The 20,962-nt window shown below is 46.9% G+C and overlaps 3 protein-coding genes across 3 annotated transcripts in view; 1 reads left to right on the top strand and 2 right to left on the bottom strand.

The window, feature by feature from the left end:
* Positions 1–2,491: 2,491 nt before the first annotated feature.
* GNG10 (G protein subunit gamma 10) lies at positions 2,492–8,911 on the bottom strand. Its single transcript, XM_069777351.1, has 3 exons — positions 8,753–8,911; positions 5,127–5,258; positions 2,492–3,378 (listed from the first exon to the last, which is right to left on the bottom strand). The coding sequence occupies exons 1-2, from the start codon at positions 8,831–8,833 to the stop codon at positions 5,133–5,135; spliced, it is 207 nt and encodes a 68-aa protein (XP_069633452.1). The 5' UTR covers positions 8,834–8,911; the 3' UTR covers positions 2,492–3,378; positions 5,127–5,132.
* A 2,627-nt stretch (positions 8,912–11,538) lies between these two features.
* On the bottom strand, positions 11,539–19,080 carry DNAJC25 (DnaJ heat shock protein family (Hsp40) member C25). The gene is made up of 4 exons (XM_069777349.1): positions 18,744–19,080; positions 17,025–17,177; positions 15,272–15,742; positions 11,539–12,617 (listed from the first exon to the last, which is right to left on the bottom strand). Exons 1-4 carry the CDS (start codon positions 19,056–19,058, stop codon positions 12,495–12,497), a joined length of 1,062 nt encoding a protein of 353 aa, XP_069633450.1. The 5' UTR covers positions 19,059–19,080; the 3' UTR covers positions 11,539–12,494.
* A 1,728-nt stretch (positions 19,081–20,808) lies between these two features.
* The window catches only part of ECPAS (Ecm29 proteasome adaptor and scaffold), a 66,284-nt gene continuing 66,130 nt past the window's right edge, over positions 20,809–20,962 (top strand). The window contains exon 1 of the mRNA XM_069776904.1: positions 20,809–20,938. Within this exon, the coding sequence (XP_069633005.1) occupies positions 20,917–20,938 (22 nt within the window). The 5' untranslated portion in view covers positions 20,809–20,916. The remainder of the gene's footprint in view (positions 20,939–20,962) is intronic.

Genomic DNA, 20,962 nt, shown 5'->3' with positions numbered 1-20,962 from the left:
GTCTCCCAGATTGCCAGGCCCAGGAGTCTGTTCTTCTAATAGTGCGGCTCTACGAAGTCTCAGTCACAGGTGACCACAGTGGAGAAAATTAGAGCTGCCACTGCCAAGCTATGTATTTCTGTCCTCCTTTGCCACAGGCAAAGCCTGACACCAGAACTTTCACTTGAATAGTCATGGAAGACTAGTTCTGGTAATTTATAGATCATGTGAAAAACAAAAGCATGTTGCCTGTGTTAAATAAGTAAAGAAAATTCAAGTGCTGTCTGCATTAAGTTTCCATTAGGTAGAAAAAATACCAGCGTACAGTTAGTTACTGGCAACCTAGTGGGAAATAAGGAAAAGGGCTTGCAATGACCAGTTGTTTTTTTACTGTATTTCTTTATGACTCTCAATCTCTTACAGATATGTACACATTGACAAATTTATCACATGTGACGTTCTCCCCACCTCCTCCCATCTGTGTAATGTGGAGGAAAATTAGTATTGCACTATAAAGATGCACTTCCCCCCCCCAAATCATCTATGACTAAGAAGAATTAGGAAGCAACTAATTCTCAGACAAAAAGATGCAATACAAAAACTAATCGCCAGTCTTCCATCAGCGGGTAGAGACACTCAGTTCTTGGATCAAATTTGTAAACTGCTTAGTGACCAGGCGGGTGGCACCTGTAGATGAAGAAGAGCCTTGCTCGTGGACTGAGAGAGATTGACAGTGAGATAAAGGGGGCCTGGTGGCTCTTGTGAGGCATGCAGCATACAGACGTGTGCACTCACTTAATTTGCTTTACCCTGGGTATCCTGCGGGACCTGCAGCCATAAGACTGGTATGAAGGCCTCTGTGCAGTTGAGACCTCAGCAGACAGCCCTCTTGGATGGTCTTTGGTAAAGAAAGCTAAGACATTGCTGTCCACAATTGTCCACCCACTGCAGATTATACCTGTTGGAGCAGGGGTAGCAAAATGCGATGCTTGTTCCTGTCTAAGCCATCCCAATCCTCAGTTCAGCAAAGCAGTGCAAACCCAGGTACACCTGCAGCTGGAAACAAGACATTGTCCTGTTGACTGGCCAGGTAAGAGACAACCTGTTCTGTTGCCTACAGAAGCAGACATCTGCCCAGGCTCGTTGGTCAGGTTCCCTGGTTAGGAACCTGCAAAAGCTGAGCTGCTGAGACGGAGGCTGCTTCATTTAGCCGACACAAAATAACCAGCAGTGTCGCACTTTGTAAAACTGACTCCCCACAGGCACCCAAGACCCTCAACGCCAACCTACCCCATTCTGGAGCTCATTCTGACACCCAACTTTTGTCACAGACCATGCCATGGGAGGGCAGAGGTGGCACTGCTGTCACCCCCCCCCCACTCATAACCCAGCAGCTCAGCTGCGTGCTGCCCGGAGAGCAAAGGGCTGCGGCAAGCACACTCCTCCGAAGAGACTGGAATCCGTGTCCTCCTCCCGTGAGACTGCAGAATAACCACCACGCTCGCAGGAACACCAGGGTGGAGTGCTCCCAATCCATCTCACAACTGCTGGACAGGTCTTTCTATCCGCAGCTAGCGCAAGACGTGGATGAAGTCAGGACCTGCAGTACGCTCACAGCGCTGCTCCTCTGGCACGTGTTGACCGTGGTGCTCCAGACGAAAGATGCCACATGGAGCTGGGCAGGGCGGCCAAGAGACAACAGCAGCTGACTGACTGGCTGGCCAGCAGCAGCTGCTGTCTCCTGCACACTGTAATTTGGCAGCTCCTTATGCCAGCTCAGCAGCCACTCCAGAACCCAAGCTCCAAGTGGGGACACTGAGCAGGAAAACGTATGCAGCAGTGGGGACTGCAGAAAGAAACAGATGCAGGGTTGGGGGGGAGGCTTTATTGTGGGAGGTAAAAGAAATACGACGGGCTTGCCTGGGAGGCAATGGCCAGCAGGCAGATGCTGGCTGTTCAAAGACATTTGATGCATACTCACATCCCTCCCCTTCCTTCCCTGACTTGAGCATTTTGACCTCAGTCTGAGCCTCTGATCACCTCTGTGCAAGTAAGAATAACTACACTTCCTCTAGACTTCCACAGTGTGTGCATGTGTCGAGTACTAAGAGAAAAACTGCCATATTCAAATAGCCTACAATGAAAGGAAGCCAGAGCGTAAGGAAGGACGTTCTTATCTGTATTTAGAGGCACAATACATACTGGCAGTATTACGACTCCCATTTCAGTGTCTTCCTGCAGGACAGCAAGCCTGAAAATCTTTTGACAAAGACTGAACTGCCCAGAGGACACTCATTGCACCGTTTCAGTTAACATTAATGAAAATTAAATAGTCAGATTGCAAACTTCTTCCTTATAGTTTCAAAATGTATATGTGAGCCTGATAAACAGCAACCTTCTCTTCCCAAAAAGACAAATAGCTTGAGGCCTCCCCTCCCACTGCAAAGTCAAAGTATCTTCTTCATTACAATATCTGCTCTTCATTACAATCAAACAATGAGTTCAGAGCCGGTAGGGAAAGGAATTTTATTTCAAAACTTCTAAAAGATGAATACAAATAATAGAAAGTAGACAAAATTAAAAAACTATTTAAAAAGTTAGTTGTCCTTGTACAAGTGCTCTATAAAAAACTGAAGGCAAATGACCAAGCACATTTTAGTAAGTTTTGTGTATTAAAAACCTTGACAATTATGCATGCAACTCTCTTTTGGTGTTCATGGATTTTAGTGTCTGTTTGGTCACATTTTAAACACATCAAGGAAATTCCACCATGGCAGTACCTTTACAAATACAAATTAGGGGAAGTATTACAGATTAGAAGTTTTGCAAGAAACACACCTTAGGAATCAAGCCTGTGCTACACATTGTGTCCAGCAGTTTCTAATATGTATCATTTATGGAGTTAGATACATTTGAAAAATACTGTACTTGGTTCCAGGTCTTGCTAATGGAAGCAAAATTCACCCCAAGAATATTACTTCAGTATAACTGTATTTAGTTTTATACTTCAACGGTTCACTTTTTGGATGTTTTATTTTGGAAAATACAAATAGCTTTTGCTATCATTCTGGTGTAACAGTTTACCAAGATAGGCATATATGATTTGGTAAAAATTCATGTTTTTCTTTTCTAAAATGTAAACTTCTCAGGTGATACATGTATAGTTAGCATAGTGTAGTAACAATGGTGGCTATTATGAAAAGAATAAGGGTTACATTAAAAAACTTTAAGAACATTAGCAAAAGAGAGTGAAATACGGATACACGAGAACAAACAGATAAATATTTAGGACATTGTTTTAGACACACAAAAGTTAGGACACAGAGAGAGACTTCTCTTGTGAAGGAAAGGCAGTTGTTATTCATGTCAGGCTTGAAGGCAACTCTCCAGTGACCTTCCCTGTAAGAGGAAAAAAAAGGTTTATTAAATGCTGTCTTCCTAACCTGACACATTTCTCTTACAAATTGTAACACAAAAGCTCCTTTGCACCCAGAAAAACTGAATAACCACTTTCCTTTGTTGGATGTTGGCATCCTTCAATATTATAAGAATTTTTAATTGGCTTTTTGACTTCGCTTTCATTTTCTATGATCCTAAGATAACTAAATAATAATAAACTAGATAACTGATCTATCAGCAAAAGATGACTAAATGACATCCTGGGCTGAGCTATACATTTCTAAAAGTATCATCAATTCACCATCAAACTTGTTTGAGAAAGTATTTTGTATCCTGTCTGGATGATGTAGTCAGACTTGAATCCTAGAAATACATGCATACACACACAGAGACACAAGAAAGAAAAAGTAGAAAGGCTGCTTCAATAACAAAACAACATATTCAACAGCCACTATCAATTTTGTCTTATTTGCAGGAAGAATTAAGGTTAGCACCTACACTGAGAAAAATCTTCTGCTTGTCCCCCCCGTGTCCCCCCAAGTTTTTTGAGAAGAGCATCTCATGCTCAGTTGTTCTCTCTCTTCAAATTCAATCCTGTTTTGTTAAACCTATGCAGCAACGATCAAACCCGTGCTATTGATGAGGCACAAGCACAACTGCAAGCGTGGGAACCCTGGCAGTAGAAAGGGCAAGATTTTACAATGACTTTATGTTCTAGTCTAAATTCTGCCCTTAAAGAAAACATTCATTTTCACTTTGATAGCACTCTCAAAGAAAGAACAGAATTCAGTGGTTGTTCCACTCTGTAATTTTTTCAGCTCTTCAGCAAGAACTATTTTTATTTTTTCTTTTAAAGAAGAGTAACCCCTTCTGAATATCCTACTTCCATGTATGTTTGTCATGCAGAAGAAATGAGCTTTTCCAACAAAAGATATGGTGTGTTCCTGCCCAAGACTGCTAGCACGCACACATGGCCATTCTTTCTCCTGCTGCAATCACTGGTATCTGTGTGACAGATGGGAGAGACAAGAGTGGGCATCACGGAATTGGATCCCGAAGATTTGCAAAGGCTGGAAGGTCACCCACCCACCCTGCAGGTGTTAACGCAGGTACAAGCAACCCAGTGTGCTAAGGCAGACAGAGCTTAGGGAGTATCTCATTCTTTAGACCTGTGCTGAAAAACCTTACAAAGGATGTGATTACAAGTTGCCTCAGCTCCTCTCTGCTTCCACCGCTTTTGGTGCCGTACCAACATTAACACCAGAAGGAGCCTGAGGAGAGACACAGCCGAATGAACTGCACTATGACATTTAAGAAAAGATGTATTTTAACAAGGTTTTTCTTAAGCTGTGAGCTAGTCATCAGAGCACATGCAGCTGCCTCAGCTTTGTCTTACTTCTTCAAGCCGGGTACCTGACTGTTTTTTATGGCTGGCTGTGTCAAACACAGCTGTGTGTCACTGACAGTTTTTATTATTTTGGATGCTGCTAATGACCCTAGAACTGCTCAAACACAAAAAAAAAACCCAAACAAACAAAAAAACCCCCAACTCATAAACAAAACACCCGTAGAAAGAGCCGTAGGAAAGAGACATGCTTCAATTGCCATACCTAAAAGAAACAGAAAACAATTTGTAGAGCCAGTGGGGAAGTGGTGAACTACCAAGAACTTGACATTCAAACAACTATCACCATCTGCCCTTCAGTTTCAAATTAGAGTTGTTGTCGTGGTATCTGTGACTTTATTACCTGATTTCAGAGCAGAGCACAGGATCGGGGTTCTCGAAAGGGATTGCTCCCTGCAGGAACCCCAACAAGCAAGGCATCTTTGCAGGCATTCTGCATACAGTACTGCTGGAGTTCTGCAGCTGCCTGAGAGACCTGTGTAAAGGAAAAAGAAAAACAAATCCAGAAAGGAAACTAATTCATTCACAAACATCTATTAGGCATTTCCTCTTGAAGAACCATTATCAAACACAGCTGGAGAGCAGCCAAGTCAGCTCTTGGATTCTAAAACACCAAGTAAATCAGCACAGATGCACATTTACAAAGCTCCAATGAAACATGCATGAAATACTATGCCAGTGATGAGCCAGAGAAGTGTAGAGGACTGAGGTGCAAGTGCGATGGAATTTGTCCTCATTAAACTGCGCAGGGCCGTGACCACAGTATTTTCCAATCTACTGTACTGTTTTCTGGTTTATATTTGAACTTGTATCCTCAGATAATTTATAAAGAGGATTTTCATCTCCAAACAGAGCATGACAAGGAATGAAAGCAAAAAGATGAGGATGAAAAGCTTTTAAGTGCAAATTGCCACCTTCCCCTGGCAGTGAAGTGAGAGCTTCAAATCCACGCTCTGGCCCCCAGAGAGGGCAGTCCAGAGCTGCAGAACAAGCCCAGGAACCCAAAGGCAAGGTGCCTCCAGCACTGAACTCACCTGCTCTCCCTGCAGACAGCACGTCAGTCATGTGCCTGTATTTTTGCAGGAAAACATAGGGGAATTCCCAATTTCTCAGACATGCTTTGGAAACAGCTGCAGGGAACTGTCAAAATCCATGCCATCTGCTACATTTTTTATAAAAGGAAATACTGAGCGTACTGGTGGGAATACAAGTTCCCCTCTGACTTCACCTCTGCCTTCATTACAGGACTCCTGAAATACTGATTTTTCTTCCTACAAAACTTTGCAGCGTTGCCAGCGGAGGGACGAGACAATACCCAGAGGACGATTCACGCTTCCCAGCCTCCGGATTGAAGGGGCCACCCAGGAGCCCTGATGGGATTTTGGTTCTGGGCCATCCCATCTAACAGCATCTGGAAGTCCGTGGGAAATCTGGCCTAGTGCATACTTTTGTTTGCTATTTCACTGCTGTCCTGTTCACCACCTCCCAACTCTCCTCCAGGATGCTCGTCCTGGTAACTGCCCGAATTTACCTGGCAGCTGTCAGCATTTCAGGGAGTTGTTAAGAGAAGCACTTTCCCACAGGCTCCCATGTTCTCTTGAGGGGAGTTCCGGGAGAAGCATCCACAGCAAGGATCCCTGCTAGTCAGTGGGCTCTGCCACTCCTCCCTTCCTTGAGGAGAACCTTTTTCTGGAGGCTGCAAAGGTCTCCCACTCTGCCCAACTCCTTGGACCCCCCCGCAGCATTAGCACCCTTCCCTTAACCACAGTGCCCGACCCCTTGCTGGTACCCGACTATGCACCACACAGCTATCAGGCAGGGGTGCCACTTGCCAACACTGAACAGGCCAAGGGTGCATGGAGCTTTTTCCTGGGAAAATGAGCAGAGAGTCATTCAGGGCACGGCTTGCCCTATGAGCATAGCACAGTTAGCAGTTCCTCACTGCGTCTCCTGGCTCTTTGCTGCCGAACTCTGCAACACATACTGACCTACAAATATCCTGGTGCTCCTGGAAAGATAAAAACCTGATTTTTGGTATCTGTGTGAGAATTATCTGTATGGCAGCAGACTGTTGTTCTAGGACAGATCTGCCTACTCGTAGCCCTACCTGTGCCCCTATAACATACTTCACTCCTCGAGTTCAGACAGAAAATACAAGGGTTTCTGCCATTATTTCATCACAGGACAAACACATTCCCTGCAGCAGCTGCCTGCATGCAAGATGTGTGTGGGTACTTCTTTCCTACTTGGTTTCCTCTTTCTGAAAATATTGTTCCTGTCTGCTTTTTCAGCTGGCAGGGTAAACAAAATCGCCACTGGAACTTTGTAGTATGGGATGTATTTTTAAAAATCCTTTCATATCCAGCTTCCGTCTGAAAGCACATTGTCTATTCAAAGCAGCCAAAACAATGTTTTCTCCTCGGTGTCTGCTAAAACTGATTCAGGTGGTTTTTTACCAGGTGAATATATTCCTCACTGTTTTTGCACCGCATGTCAAAAAATCCAGATGAAACTTTTTATAAGACACATTTTTAATCATGCATCATTTCACTTGTCAAAAAGACATGAACAGGTTCCTAGAACAGCAGACCTGGAAAAAGACTGCTGTGCACAATGCTGCAAGAAAGGTGAGACGGAGGTCTCACCAGGAGACCTTCCTGGAGGTGAAGCAAACCCACATTAAAGATGTAGCCTTGAGAAGTCCAGCTTCAGGATATGTTACTGCCACAAAGTAAGCCCCAATAAACTACAAACTGTATTTTTTATAACACCTCCACGCCCTCCCCCCAAAAAGCAGGGAGGTGGTATATGCCTCAAGATGAGCAGGAACAGAGATCCAGGCTATTGCTGGTGGTATAAAGCAACAGAAGTGTTTGGTCAATCATTTCTGCATTAGACAATATCCCTCTTGCCGCAAGAGCCTACGCTTCTACTCTGCATCGTGCTGTTTCTCACAGATTCCCACACATCATTGCAGCGATAAGCTTACAATCACTTCTAGTGAATGAAACATCTTCCAATTCAGTATTCACTAATAAAACTTAGTAACATTAATGAATTGATCAGGATGATGTCCAAAAGCCATAGCAGCTTCACCTTGGAATGAGCACTTCAAATTTTCAGCAGCCCAGGGCAGGAATAGTGGCAAAAGGTATTCTAAATTATTTTTAAATCAATTAGCGAAGTTCCTGCAGCTCAGTACACTGGCACTCTGTCAGACTGAGGAAGATGGTGTTTTGTGACAGGCCAGAGAAAAATGGCGAGTGCATGGAGGTGGTAATTGAAGAGGAAAGCGCAGAATACAAATTAATTTGACCGTCATCACAGCCTGTGTCGTGGCTGGAAAGAGTCATTTTTGCAAAGCAGTTGTGGACACACACACACAACCCCCCCCCCCCCCCCCCACCTGCTGGGAGCCAAGGGCAGTCTTGGCCGCATCTGTATGGGTGAATTCGAGCTGCCAGAGCAAAAAAACCCCAACCAAACCCAAACCTTAGGAGATGGCAGATGACAGGGCCGCCGCACGAGCTTGTCTTTGTCTGGAAATCCGCAGGCAGCAGGAGGTTCATGCATGCGTAGAAAATCGCCTGCCTTCCCCCAGCGTGTCAGCGGGTGCAGAAACACACCGCCTCTCCCTGCAAATCCTGCCGGCGCTCAGAAGCGGGGCCGGGGGGGGCGGCTGGGGCTCAGCTGTGAGGGTCGACTCCCCATTCTCACGCCCGCCTGCGCGGAGCGAACGGGGCGCTGCCGTGCGCCTGACCGCGGCTGCTTCTGCCGGGGAACGGCAGGCAGCGGCAGCCGGGGGGGCTCGCAGTCGTCGTCGTCCCCCGCCGGTGGGGGGGGGGGGGGGGGGGGGGGAAGGCCACAGGCACCCCTCGCCCCCTTCTCCCCCCGACTCCGCTCCCAGGGCGGGCGGCGCGGACGACCCAGGCAGCAGCGGCCGGAGCGACCCCCCCCGCCCCGTCTCACCTTGATCCTCTCCACCGCCGCCTCCAGCTTCAGCTGCTCCACCAGCCGCTGCATGGTGCTCAGGCTGCCGCCCGACGACATGCCCGGGCCGCGGGGAGGCAGGCAGCAGGCAGGCAGCAGGCAGGCAGCAGGCAGGCAGCGCGGATCCGCTGGGCTCGGCGCGGCGCGGCTCCCCCCGCCGCCGCGGAGCCGCCCCGGGGAGGGGCCGGGGCCGCTCCGCCCTCAGCCCCCGTCCCACCACCGCCCTTACAGCGGCCCTGGGGGAGGGCTCGGGCTGCTTCGGGGGCAGAGAACGCTGCTGGTTAAAATAGGACGGGGAGGGCGAGAAAAACAAACAAAAAAACAAGGAGGGGAAGGGGGGAGAAGGGGGAAAAAAGCGAGAAAAGGGGAAAAAAGAAAGAAGGGGAGAAAAAGGGAGAAAGAAAAGCAGAGGGAGAGAAGTGGGAGAGACAGGGAGGGAGAAAAAGGGGAGAAAAAGAAAAAAAAAAAAAGGAAAAAGGGGACCGAAAAGAAGAGGGGAAAAGGAAAAGGAAAAAAAGGAAAGAGCAGAAAGGGAGTTCTAAACATCCTGCAAAGATTTAATGAAAAGCCTGCTGTGCCCACAGGCAGATGTTAAGCTCAAACCACCCGGCAGCTGCTGCCAGCATTGCTGCATTCCCCCCCCCATCCATCACCATTTCACTAGTGACCATAAATAAGTCACTTCACTTTTCGGTGGGGGTTTGCCAGCCATCAGAGTTTGCTGGCCTGTTAAAAAGTTGGCAGGGTGAAGTTCATAGCATCAGGTGATTGCTCTCGACATAAGGACAACCAGCCACAGACATGCTTGAGCCTCAATCGAAGCCTCAGCATGGTCATGGAGAAGACTCTCACTGAACGTGAAACGCCCCAACTCTGAATACCATTTGCATATTGAGTGAAATGTACGTTTCACTTACATACACTATGTATTTGAAAGTACATACATGCTACAAAACAGATACAGTTCTTTGAAAAAAGTTGATAGGAGGTAAGGTGGCTCTCCTTCAAGATCCTATTTACCTTGCCACACTTCTACACACGAAGATCTCACTGCTACCCAGTACCAGCAATATTTGTGCACGCAAACACTTCTCTCTGAAGGCATCTTGATTTACACTGAGTTTACCAGGTATAGTATTGTAACTCCCAGCAGCCTCACTCCTTTTTTTTTTTCCTCTTATGTATGTAATTGCTTTGTCAACTTTATTTCAAGATAAAGTAGGGCCTGAAAATTTATGCCCAGAAGATGGACATCATTTAGAACTACAATGAGATGTTATGCTAGAAATGCTCAGTAGCCTCAGCTAATGACTTATCACTGGAATGCTGACAGCTTCGTAAAGACACATGAGTTTTTTTTCTATCCTCCATCATGGAGATGTGACTGCAGTGTCACTGCCAAGCAAATTTTTGCTGCAGCCCATGAATTTATGCCTGCATCTGGTTATTTTCAAAGGGCTCATATGTTGAGAAAAGAGGGAACTCAAAGTCCAGCCTGCAGAACAGCTCACTTCCAGCAGGTCATAAAATAGCCGCTGACTTTCCCTTCTCCACTCACTCGGTATCAGGCCACAGTTTTGGAGATAATACACTATTGCCACTAAAAGACACAGTTCTGTCCTCCCCAGGGACTACCTCTCCATTGGACCAATTTTCTGCTGTAGTGTCAGGTCAGGAAGTTAATCTTGATTAGAACCTAGGCAAAAACCTAGGCAAAAAGAGAAAACAGAGCGGTGTTTTGAGTACCTATTTGTATAACCCAAATACTTGACTTGGGAGTAAAAGGATGGAGCAAAGTGAGGCACCAGGGCAAGAGCAGCAGAGCTGTTAGCCTGTGAAACTGCAGCCACAGGCTTAGATACTCTTGCCTGCACTTGCCTGGTTCTTTCCCAGATATAACTGTCTTACCTAACGATCAACACCATTTTACTTGTGCTTACCTTTACTCCCTTTGTTTCTATCACAGCAGCTTAAATTCCCCCTTGCACTCTTGCAGGAGACTGTGTTTTGGGGGATGAAGCAGCAACAGACCCAAGCTGTGAAGGTCTCTCACTTGATGAACATCTTTGCAGTGTCCCTGCCACACCACTACAGTGTCCCTAAGATTACTTCATGAAATCAGGCATAGCTTATTCTAGATACCTTCTCTAACAAGTTTTAGAGTTGAATTGACCATTAAATACAAAGTTAATTAAGTTTACAGCTACACTACATGCAGCAGAGATAAAGGACAAATCTAGCAGTTCCTCTTCTATTTTACTAATGCATACAGAAGTTAACCATTTAGCATAGTACTTCTACCACGCTCTTGAATATGTATTATTTTAAACAGAAAATAGATGACATTCCAAGAACTAGTGAAAGCTAAACTAGCAAAACAGGCATAGAGAACAGAAACTCTTCCTCAAAGAATGAAGACAGGTCACCTTTGCAGAATCAGAAACATCTTGCTTCAAAAATTAATCAATAAGCATTTTAAAACTTTTAGCTATTATAGGCTTTGGCAGGAGTAGCAAGTTCAAGAGCTTCTCTCCCAGAACTAATCTCCACAGAAGCCAGCTAACCTAGCACTGTTTTCAGCAGAAACACTTCTGAGGAACTTGCTGTTACAGATGTGATAAACAGGAAAAGCCCAACCAGGCTATGCTCCCCACCTGCCCCTTCCCCAGTAAAATTCCTGAATAGAAATATGGTAAGAGAATCCCTCTTACCAGCAAAATCATGGAAGCTCTGACCTGAGACACATCACACAGGAAACCACAGCATGCTGTTGTGCATTATTTATTCTAAGTACTCTGAGGTCTGATCAGAAGGGATAAACATAAAGAATACTTTAGATTTAGAATTTAAAGCAAATTCAGTATGTATATTATATAAACTTCTATTTACATAAGGCATCAAAATTGCCCTTTTTAACAAAAGGGTCATTTTCCCTTTTACCAATACTTTGGTGAAAGAAATGTCACATGTAGTAGACTAGTATTCACTGCTATACTACTACTGAACAAGCAAGTACAATCCAACATACAAGATGAAAAACCAAACACAAAAGATCTAAGCATACTATTTCATTAATCACTCTGTAAAACAAATAATCACTCTGTAGAAAAAGAATTAAGGCTTGTTTGCATCACAATAATGATCAATCATGCATCATTTACTCCCACAAAGAATAAAATTCATTTCCAACTGGAGCAGGAACAGCAAAAGAAGTAGTCTGGTATAATCCCCATATTGTCTACATCAAAAAACAATTTGGCATCTTAGAAAGTAGATTGAAAAGTAGGGGGAAAGAGAGAGAAAAACAGAAAAGGGCCTTGCTTCAGAACCCTTATTAAGCATTTCCAGTGTCCTTCTGCAGGAACCCTTCAGTTTAAAAAGATAAAAACAGGACTTTCAAAGACTGATCTAGAAACATATTCTAAAGACTAAGGTTATGGTTCCATTGATCATGAATATGAAATATGTAGAGAAAATACATTGTTTGGAATAATGAATTCCACACTGAGATCCCCAAGTAAATGGCATATATACATTGAGCTGAGCCTGTTTAATAAGTCTGATCTATAAAAATGGTAAACCTGTATTATTTTTCGGCCTGATTTAATAATTCCTGAGTTTTAGATCACTGCTGAGCCACAGCAGACAAAACTCTGAATGACGTAGTGAAAAGTTTTACAAATAATTTTCAACATTAGTACAGACTTTTTTTCAGCAACTTTCAATCGTCAATAAAAGTCAGTCTTCCAGGTCCTTCATTTTTCATCCACCGCCGATATCTCTTCCATCGAGGATCCAAGGCCATCTTCTTCTTCAACTCCTCCTCTTGTTGTCTTTTATAGACCTGACAGACAGACAAAAGTTTTTAGTAAGGCTGAAGAAACAGCTTAAGTGAAACTCAAGGAGGGGGTGTAAGCATTCATAGTTCAACTGGCTTATTGTTTTTACAGAAGACTGAATTGCAACATAGAAGCAGACCTTTACCAACATAAAGTGTAGGAGCACCTTCAGCTGAGGAGCCTACTGGCTGTCATTGAGATGCTTTGCATTTTTGCTGAGAGTAGAACTACCTCCTTGTAAGGCCATGCTGCAAGCTCCAAAACGTTTTTTGCTAAAGAACTAAATGCTCATGCATTTCACAAAATTTACAGTAAAGAACTGCTAATGCTCAGAAAGCTACATTTTGAGTCCCTTCTCAGCACACATACCGTTCAACACAGTTAAGCTCCTCACTTCAGCTGTTTTCCCATTTCAAAGTCATTGTCTAGATAGAATACTGCTATGGAACTTTTTATTCCTAATTAAGTTTCTCAATTAAGTATATTAATATCTCTGCATTAAGTATTGGCAGTACCAAATGATAAGTAATTACTCTGTCAAGAAATGGTGCCATTGTAATGAAATCCACAATTATCAGAAGAGTCAGGTATCTAAAAAAGAGCAACAACATCTGCATTTTTATTCTGGAAGGCAGTTCATGTAGATACAGCCAGCGTAAATCTCAGCCCCATACAGGTTTATGTCATCTCAGTGTCATCTGACTTCTTTCCAGAAGGGAATTAAATTTAAGGTTCTGCTATGCATGAACAAGATTTTAAAAACATTAGAGATGGCTTTATAAATACACCAGCTCAATGTTCAGTTATCATACAGGTTTTAAGAGTTACTAGGAAATTAATGGGGGTGAGGGGGGTGGGGGGGACGACACAGGACACACCACCCAAACATTGTGGAGCTCCATGATGTACCTGTGTATTGAATTCTCGGTCTTTCCCACCCTAAAAAGACACTGGAAAACTGAACAATATGCAGATAGGCATCTCCAGTGATCAAAGAACAGAGAAGCTTTTGGGGAAAAACACCTAAGCATATTTTTCAGCCTAGAGAAGACACAACTAAGTTTCAAGTACAGATATGGTAGTGGTACACAGGAGCACTTGTAGCACAAGAAAAGAGAATAAAGCATGATTATTCTCCATTTCCAGTAATACAAAAACCAGTAGGTGTCCGTGTGGCTTCAAAAAAGCCATCTTCTACATGTATTGCTGAACTCATGACCAGATGGCACAGCAGACACTGGAAGTTTTAATGCATTCAGGGAGTGACTAGGTAAGTTTATTAAAGAAAAACTCATTAAAGCAATTACCTACAAAGACACCATTTCCTTTTCAGGAAGTCCCAAAGCTGCAAATTACACTGGATAAATATTGCTATCCAGGTGCAACTTTCCTGTATTCTTCACTAAAAATCAACTGCTGGCCACCACAGGAGAAGAGTTTGGGCTAAACAGACTTCACTTCTGGCAAATACAGCTCTTTTATATTCAGTGACCAAAACATCACTAGTTAAAAACTGCATGGATCCCAACCATGTATTTTTTCTTCTACAACAGGATATTCGCCCTATCTTACTTTTTCCATATAACATCTCCTTTGACTAGTAACATTGCTAGAAAACAATCTGCAAGTCCAAAGATCAAGTAAACCCATCATAATTCAACATGTGTATGTACGTGTCAGCTAACCCTTTCCTTACATTAGCATCAATTTTACTATTTTCCTCTTCAAGTTTCTAGATTAATTGACCCCGCCTACTTTTAAAGATGCATTCTCTTATCTTTGGTGCCCTGCCAGCAGCAGAGGCAGTTCTGCCACCATCACATTTCTTTTCCCAGCATATGCAGAGCAGCAGCAGCATCTCTTCTTCCCCTTAAGCAGCAGAGTTTGGATTCTCAGTTTCTCTTCTAAAAACCTCCCACCCAGATGGCCCACAGATGAACTTCTGCAGAACAATAAAAGCGTTTTGTCAATCTGCCACTCCCCAGTACCGAAGTCATTCTGGACTGCAAATTCCACGCTGTGGCTAATGTTCTTTCACAGAAAGCTTAAAAAAAATACATACTGACTATTTAGTAACTGGCTACCCATGGCTAGAGTAACAGTTGTGCCCAATGGTATTTCATATGCCATCTTTACTTGAATAGGTATACGGCACAGCAACGACAGTCCCTCACACACTGAAACTATCAAGGGACAGTTTAAAAAAACAAGCTAGGAATTAATGGCTTAGAAGACTGATGAAATAGGAGTTTCAGATGATCCAGGTAATTCTTATTATAAATTACTACTGTTAGGAGAACAGTCTTCAACTTACTGTAGTAACTTTGTCATACCACATTGTTATAAGAAAGCCTTTCGTCAGATTCAACTAAGTGTTGTATGCATAGATTCCCTAACAGTCACAGGTGGATGTCCCCAGACGAAGCAAATCCTTTCCTATATGTGCATGGTCAGAAGCTGTTGTCTACCAGTCCATGAGCACAAGAAGTGAAAGAAAACACAACCGAGTGGTTGTCTAACAGTTTTCAATTTAGAAAGCAATAGCTAAAATTGAAGCAATGCTTCACACATCCCTGTCCCAAGCACCTTCACAAAACAGCTGTTTTTACTCTGGGAGTGCTAGGTAACTAACATTAGCTTTTCCACTAGAGCTACTCACCTCGTAGTTTTCTCGTATCCACAGTTGCCGTTCAAGAAAGGTTTCCTTCTGATGATCTTCTAGGCTGTCAAACTGAGACTGAGACATTTTCATGTACCTTCGTATGATATACAGCTTCTCTTCCACACCGTACTCTTGCCCTTTAATAGTGAAACGATAAATCCACCAACAGTACCAAACTATGTATTTGCACAAGTAAAAAGGAGCAAGAATGATCTGAAATAGAAGGATATCATATATCCTGGGCTTCTGGTAACCGCCTTTTATATCTATTTTATTTTTAATGATGTCTTTGATGATTTCTTCCTCTTCTTCACGGATTTCTTCTTTAGACCGCCTGTTCTTGCCTTTTTCTTTAGTCTTGTTGAGTAAACCTTGCTGCCTGGCAATCTCAGTAGCTTGTATACGGTATTTTGGCACTGTTGCTAGGTAATTGATAGCTTCATTGTAACTACTCCACCAGCTGAAGAACTGTAATTGAAGAACAATAAAAGTAAAAAACCCATGATTTTATACAGACACATTCCTATTTGGAGGTTTGCCAGGAAAAAAAATAATAACGCTGTCATACCCCTTTAATCACAATTACATTACCGCAGTTATAATTATTCCTCCAACTTAGTAAAGCATCTGGAAAACAGATGTATAGATGTGTATCTCGCAGCAATATACAGCAATGAGGAAGGACAAGCAGACACTTCAGGTTGGTTTTGTTCACAAGAAAATAGTAATCTCCTGAAAGTTAATGCTAGGCTGTGCCAGCCATTCTCAGAAGCTCCCTGTGCTGGTTTTGGCTGGGATAGAGTTAATTTTCTCCATAGCAGCTTGTAAGGGGCTATGTTTTGGATTTGTGCCGAAAACCGTGTTGATAACACAGGGATGTTTTCCTTACTGCTAAGCAGTACTCACAGAAGAGTCAAGGCCATTTCTGCCTCTCACCCCACCAGCTGAGTAGGCTCAGGGTGCACAAGAAGTTGGGATGGGACACAGCTGGGACAGCTGACCCCAACTATGGATTTATAAATAAAGTAGCTGGTATAGGAACATTTCATTATAAAATTGTTATCCATTTAAAATAATTAATTAAACATGGATTAAGTACCTGGCAATCTCATTAGTCTGACAGGATTCACTTCACAAGATTCAACAACCCTCTCTAACCTCCAGTTACCTGCTGAATTTCAATGAGGACCAAAAACCCCAAACAACAAGTCTGAAATATACTGCCTGGGGTGAACATGTGTACTGGCACAACTTTTTAAAAAAACCAGCATTTCACACCATTCACCAAGACAAACAGTGGACATATACACTTTATACAACCTTAACAAAGGCCAAGAAGCAGAAATAACAGAAAGCGAGAGAGAGGCAAATCAGTTTACACAGAATTTATTCAGTTTACACTGAATTTGCAATCATCTGGCAGCTGGACAGCAGGAAAGTGACTCCACTTACAGCCAAAATAAGAAATAAGAGGTGAAATGAAACTCTGCCATTGGAAGCAAGTCTGAAGAGAAATAAGGTACTTGATTGAATATGCCATTGGAATTTATTATTACAAGCTGTCAAACTCTGATCAACATATTTTTGTTTTATCTTCCAATATCCCACTAAAAAGCGAGCTATCTGCACCACAGAATAAGCTGCCTCCTCACTGACACTGTTTAACACCTGGCACATTATGAGAGCTACAGATACTTCTCTTCCCACTCAGAAACTCACTGAGCAGTGTCACATAAACATGGAATTTTACCTGGAACACGGAGATGGCACACACCGTAACTAGAATCACTATCCTGACATCCACTTTAGGTGCCAATCTCCTGCTGTAGTAGTGATAGTAATGCCTGTAATACTCTTCAGGATGATCCAACATGTAGTCATAATCTTTACGCATCTCTTCATCCTGCAGGATGAGATGAAAAACATGCACGGGTTCAGATTCCTGTTTTCACTTACTCTGTTATAGCTGTGTTTTACACCTCATTAATGACCATGCTGCTGTAAAATTGGAAGTAGCTCGACCAACTATGAAGCACAGAGGAAAATCTTTGGTCCTTTTCTCATAGTCTCTATTAATTTGTTCTCACACTCATCTGCCCACACACATCTCACATATGTGGTCTTAAACGCGTAAGCACGCACTGCATGAAGACATTTAACACTGAAATAAAGACAGGCAACTGAAATCCAGATAATAAGGATTTTTAACTTCTGAATGGGAAATCCAGATGGACTAGAGTTAGTAAATATCACTCAGGAAAAGACTTTCAGATGAAGAGCCTGTTAAGAGCTTGTTTTACAAGTCTTTAGAATTAGCTTACAGGGCTGTGGAATCTGTCCAGTGGAAGACCATTTCAAAACCTCATTGTTCGCATTTTCTCGGGAGTTTCTCATTTTCACCCACATAATTAAGAAGTGAGAAATCTAATTTTTTCAGCCTCAGCTGCATTCCTTTCCTACCCGCAAAAAAATTCCCTTTTTTCTCCCTTGCAGCCTTAAAACACTTACAGGTTTCTTCCTCCCATTCCTGAGTTCCATCTTTGCCAAACCACACATATTTTGCCCTGATAAGCCTCCCTTACAGATCCCATATGCTACTCGAGTCGCTGTTACTTTTTCGTTTAAAGGTATACCTCTAAGATAAAGCCCAGCCGGTTCATTTTAAATACAACGGGATTTCCAAGAGAAAACAAATCCTACATACAACGGGATTTCCAAGAGAACTGTATCCTGTCCCCCGCCGTGCTCTTGGACTGGCTATCGAAGAAGTTTTTGCGGTTCCCCCCCCCCCCCCGACTGCTGGCAGGAAGCAAGCCGGTTAGGTCCAGACAAAGGAATGCAAACCCGAAGCCGCAGAGCCTGCCGCGATGCACCCAGGTGTGAACCCGAGGGGCTCCGACCCTCCCCGGGGAAGAGACACCTGCGGGATGCGCACGGCCGGAGCCAGGCAGAATCCCGACGTTGAAGCCGCGTCTCCTTTGACGCACGCTTCAGGTACAGATGCGGCAGGCGAGCGAGTCGCAGCCGTCGAGCAAAATCTGGAGGCGATTATGCACCTTCCAGCGTTTTTTGGTTTTCTTTTAAAGCCACGGCTCTTCTCTCGCCACATGCGACGGCTTCGCTCCGCTGCCCGCTCTTAGGGCGCTCGCTGCCCAGACGGGCAACCGAAGCTCCGCCGGAGGAGGGCGGCGAGGAGCGTGCGGCGGACGGCGCTCGCCCCAGCCCCGCACCTACCCGCCCGGACACCGACACCGCTCCCCGCACCAGACCGCCGCGGGGAGCGGCGGCGGCGGCGAGGGCAGACGCGATGCGGGGCCCGGCGCCCTGCCCGCCCGCCCTCCCCGCTCCCCGGCCCCCCGCCGCCCCCCACACGGCACCCCCCCCGCCCCGGGGCGGCCCCCTCCGCCGGCCACCCGCGCTGTCTCTTACCGGAGCGGCTCCGGCCGCGGCGGCGGTCCCGCTCTCTCACCTTGAGGGTCTCGTAGGCGGTGGCGATGAGGAGGAACTTCTCGTGCGCCGCTTGCGGGCCACCGCCGCCCGGCGCGGCCGGCTCCCCACGGTAACGGTCGGGGTGGTACTTGCGGGCCAGCTGCCGGTAGGCGCGGGCGATCTCCGCCTTGCTGGCCTGCCGGCTGACGCCCAGCACCTCGTAGCAGACGCTCCGCCCGCAGTAGAGCCCCTCCGTCAGGCCCCGCGCCGCCCGCGGCAGGAGCGCCACGCACAGCCACAGGCAGAGCAGCCGAGCCGGCCCCGCACCGCGGCCGTGGGCCGCCGCCGCCGCCATTTTACTGCCGCCGCCGCCGCCCGCGCCCTGCGCAGGCGCTTGCGCACGAACCGGGGGGCGGGGCCGGCGGGGAGGAGGCGGGGCCTGCTGGCGGCCCCCGCCGCGAGCAGCGGGGTCGCGACAGACGAGCGGCCGCGACGGAGCGCGGGCTGGCCGTGGCGATCTTTCTGCTGCTGTCCTCCCCCGCCTGTCCCCGCTCGTTCTTTCCTCCCGGGGGGGGGGAATCTTTTGAAACTCGCCCCGAAGCCGGCTTTAGTTTAAGCTCAGCGTTGCAGGGCTCGGGTTCGCGTTGTTGGACCGGTGTGACTTAACTGTCGGGCCCCGTAGGGCCTCCCGGTACGCGCACACACACGCACAGGCACACGCACTCAGCGCGTACCCCGCGGAAGGTGTGTTAGGGAGCGCTCCCGCTGCCTGACGTGCAGGCGGCTGCCCCCGATGGCGGCGGCAAAGGAGAGGGTCTGAGGGGTCCCTCCCTTAAAACGGGCGCCTGGCCTCACAGCTGCGGCAGCAGGTCTGCCGCCTTAGACCCTTCTCACCTGCAGGCTCGTTTTGGAAACGAGAACTAGGCCCTGCTTCAGTAGAACTGGCAGGAACGTTGCCTCGATATTGGACCTTCCCTGGGAAAACGGGATTGACGCTTGATGCTGGCAATACCCGCCACAAACATACTCGGCTCGTCAGAGGACGCGCGCTGTTCTTCTGCTGGAAATGAGCATGTGCTTCTGGCCTCCTCTGTCTGTCACCTTTTTGCGTTAATAAATGTTTATCCCTTCCTTGAGAGGTGGATGAGTCCCAAATCTGCCTCTGCAAAAAAAATTCCACCTCTTTGCGGCTTATTAAGAGTCCAGCCCCTCAGCGCCGGAGGCTGACATTCAGCTCCTCAGTTCCGGAGCTTAACAAACACAGCAAAACCTGTCCACCGCCAGTTTTGTCCCCCTCCCGCCCCGAACTGAGAAAGCAGCTAGTCCTTTCACACGGTGTTACCCGGGGCTCACTTCTGCCAAGAAGAACGGAGCTGTTGGGAGAGGTCACCGGCTGACCCCATGCCACCTGCAGGCAGCATTGAAACAGCTGGCAAACGGTCGCCACGCTGCCTGCTGTCGGGTACACGCCAGGGGTGTCTTCTTGCAGCCTCTTGCCGGTGAGGCAAGCACCTCACGGAGACGACAGCCGGCACGGACGGGCTCGGGAGAAGGATGCTGCGGGGTGGCCACGCCTTTCTCCCCCAGTCTCAGCAACCCCAAACCGGCACGTAAGGGATTTCGCGGTGCAGCTTTCTCCCTTTAGCTAACGACTTTGGAACACAATAGCTCAGCAGCAACGGTACGGAACTGCTCCTTCTTTAAAAAACAAACAGGGATATTCCTACGGATGTGTTTGTCACGCATGCTGACCCACGGCCACCTCAGCACGGGAGGCGGCGGTGCCAGGGAAGGTGGTCGGAGGTGGTCGGAGGCGGTGTCCCAGCGGCTGCGCCTGCCGCTGGCAGCAGGGGCGCCGAGGCCTCAGGCCGAGGCAGCCGCAGCCCGGCGGGCGGGCGAGGAGGGCTGCCGCGCCGCGCGCTGCCGGCAGGGCCCGGGGCTGCGCTGCCGGCAGGGCCCGGGGCTGCGCCGGCCTGCGGGCCGCGCCGTGCCAGGGCCTGGGCGGGGCCGTGCCAGGCAGTGGGCGGGGCCGCGCCAGGGCTTTGGCGGGGCCGCGCCAGGCTGTGGGCGGGGCCTGCGCCGGGCTGCGGGCGGGGCTCGCCGCCCGCCGGCGACCGCGGCGGCCGAGAGGGGGCGCAGCTGGGCCGCCCGCGGCTCCCCGGGCCGCCTGCCTCCTCCGCCCCGCTCGAGAGCGCGGCCGCGCCGCGGCCGTCATGGAGGTCAGCGCGGACTCGGGTCAGTCTGCTGCCCCTCTCCGTG

Source organism: Haliaeetus albicilla, chromosome Z (genome assembly GCF_947461875.1).
Source record: "Haliaeetus albicilla chromosome Z, bHalAlb1.1, whole genome shotgun sequence".
NCBI classification, from domain to species: Eukaryota; Metazoa; Chordata; class Aves; order Accipitriformes; family Accipitridae; genus Haliaeetus; species Haliaeetus albicilla.
The sequence above is the reverse complement of the archived record's forward strand: the minus strand, read 5'-3'. Positions and strand labels throughout refer to the sequence as shown.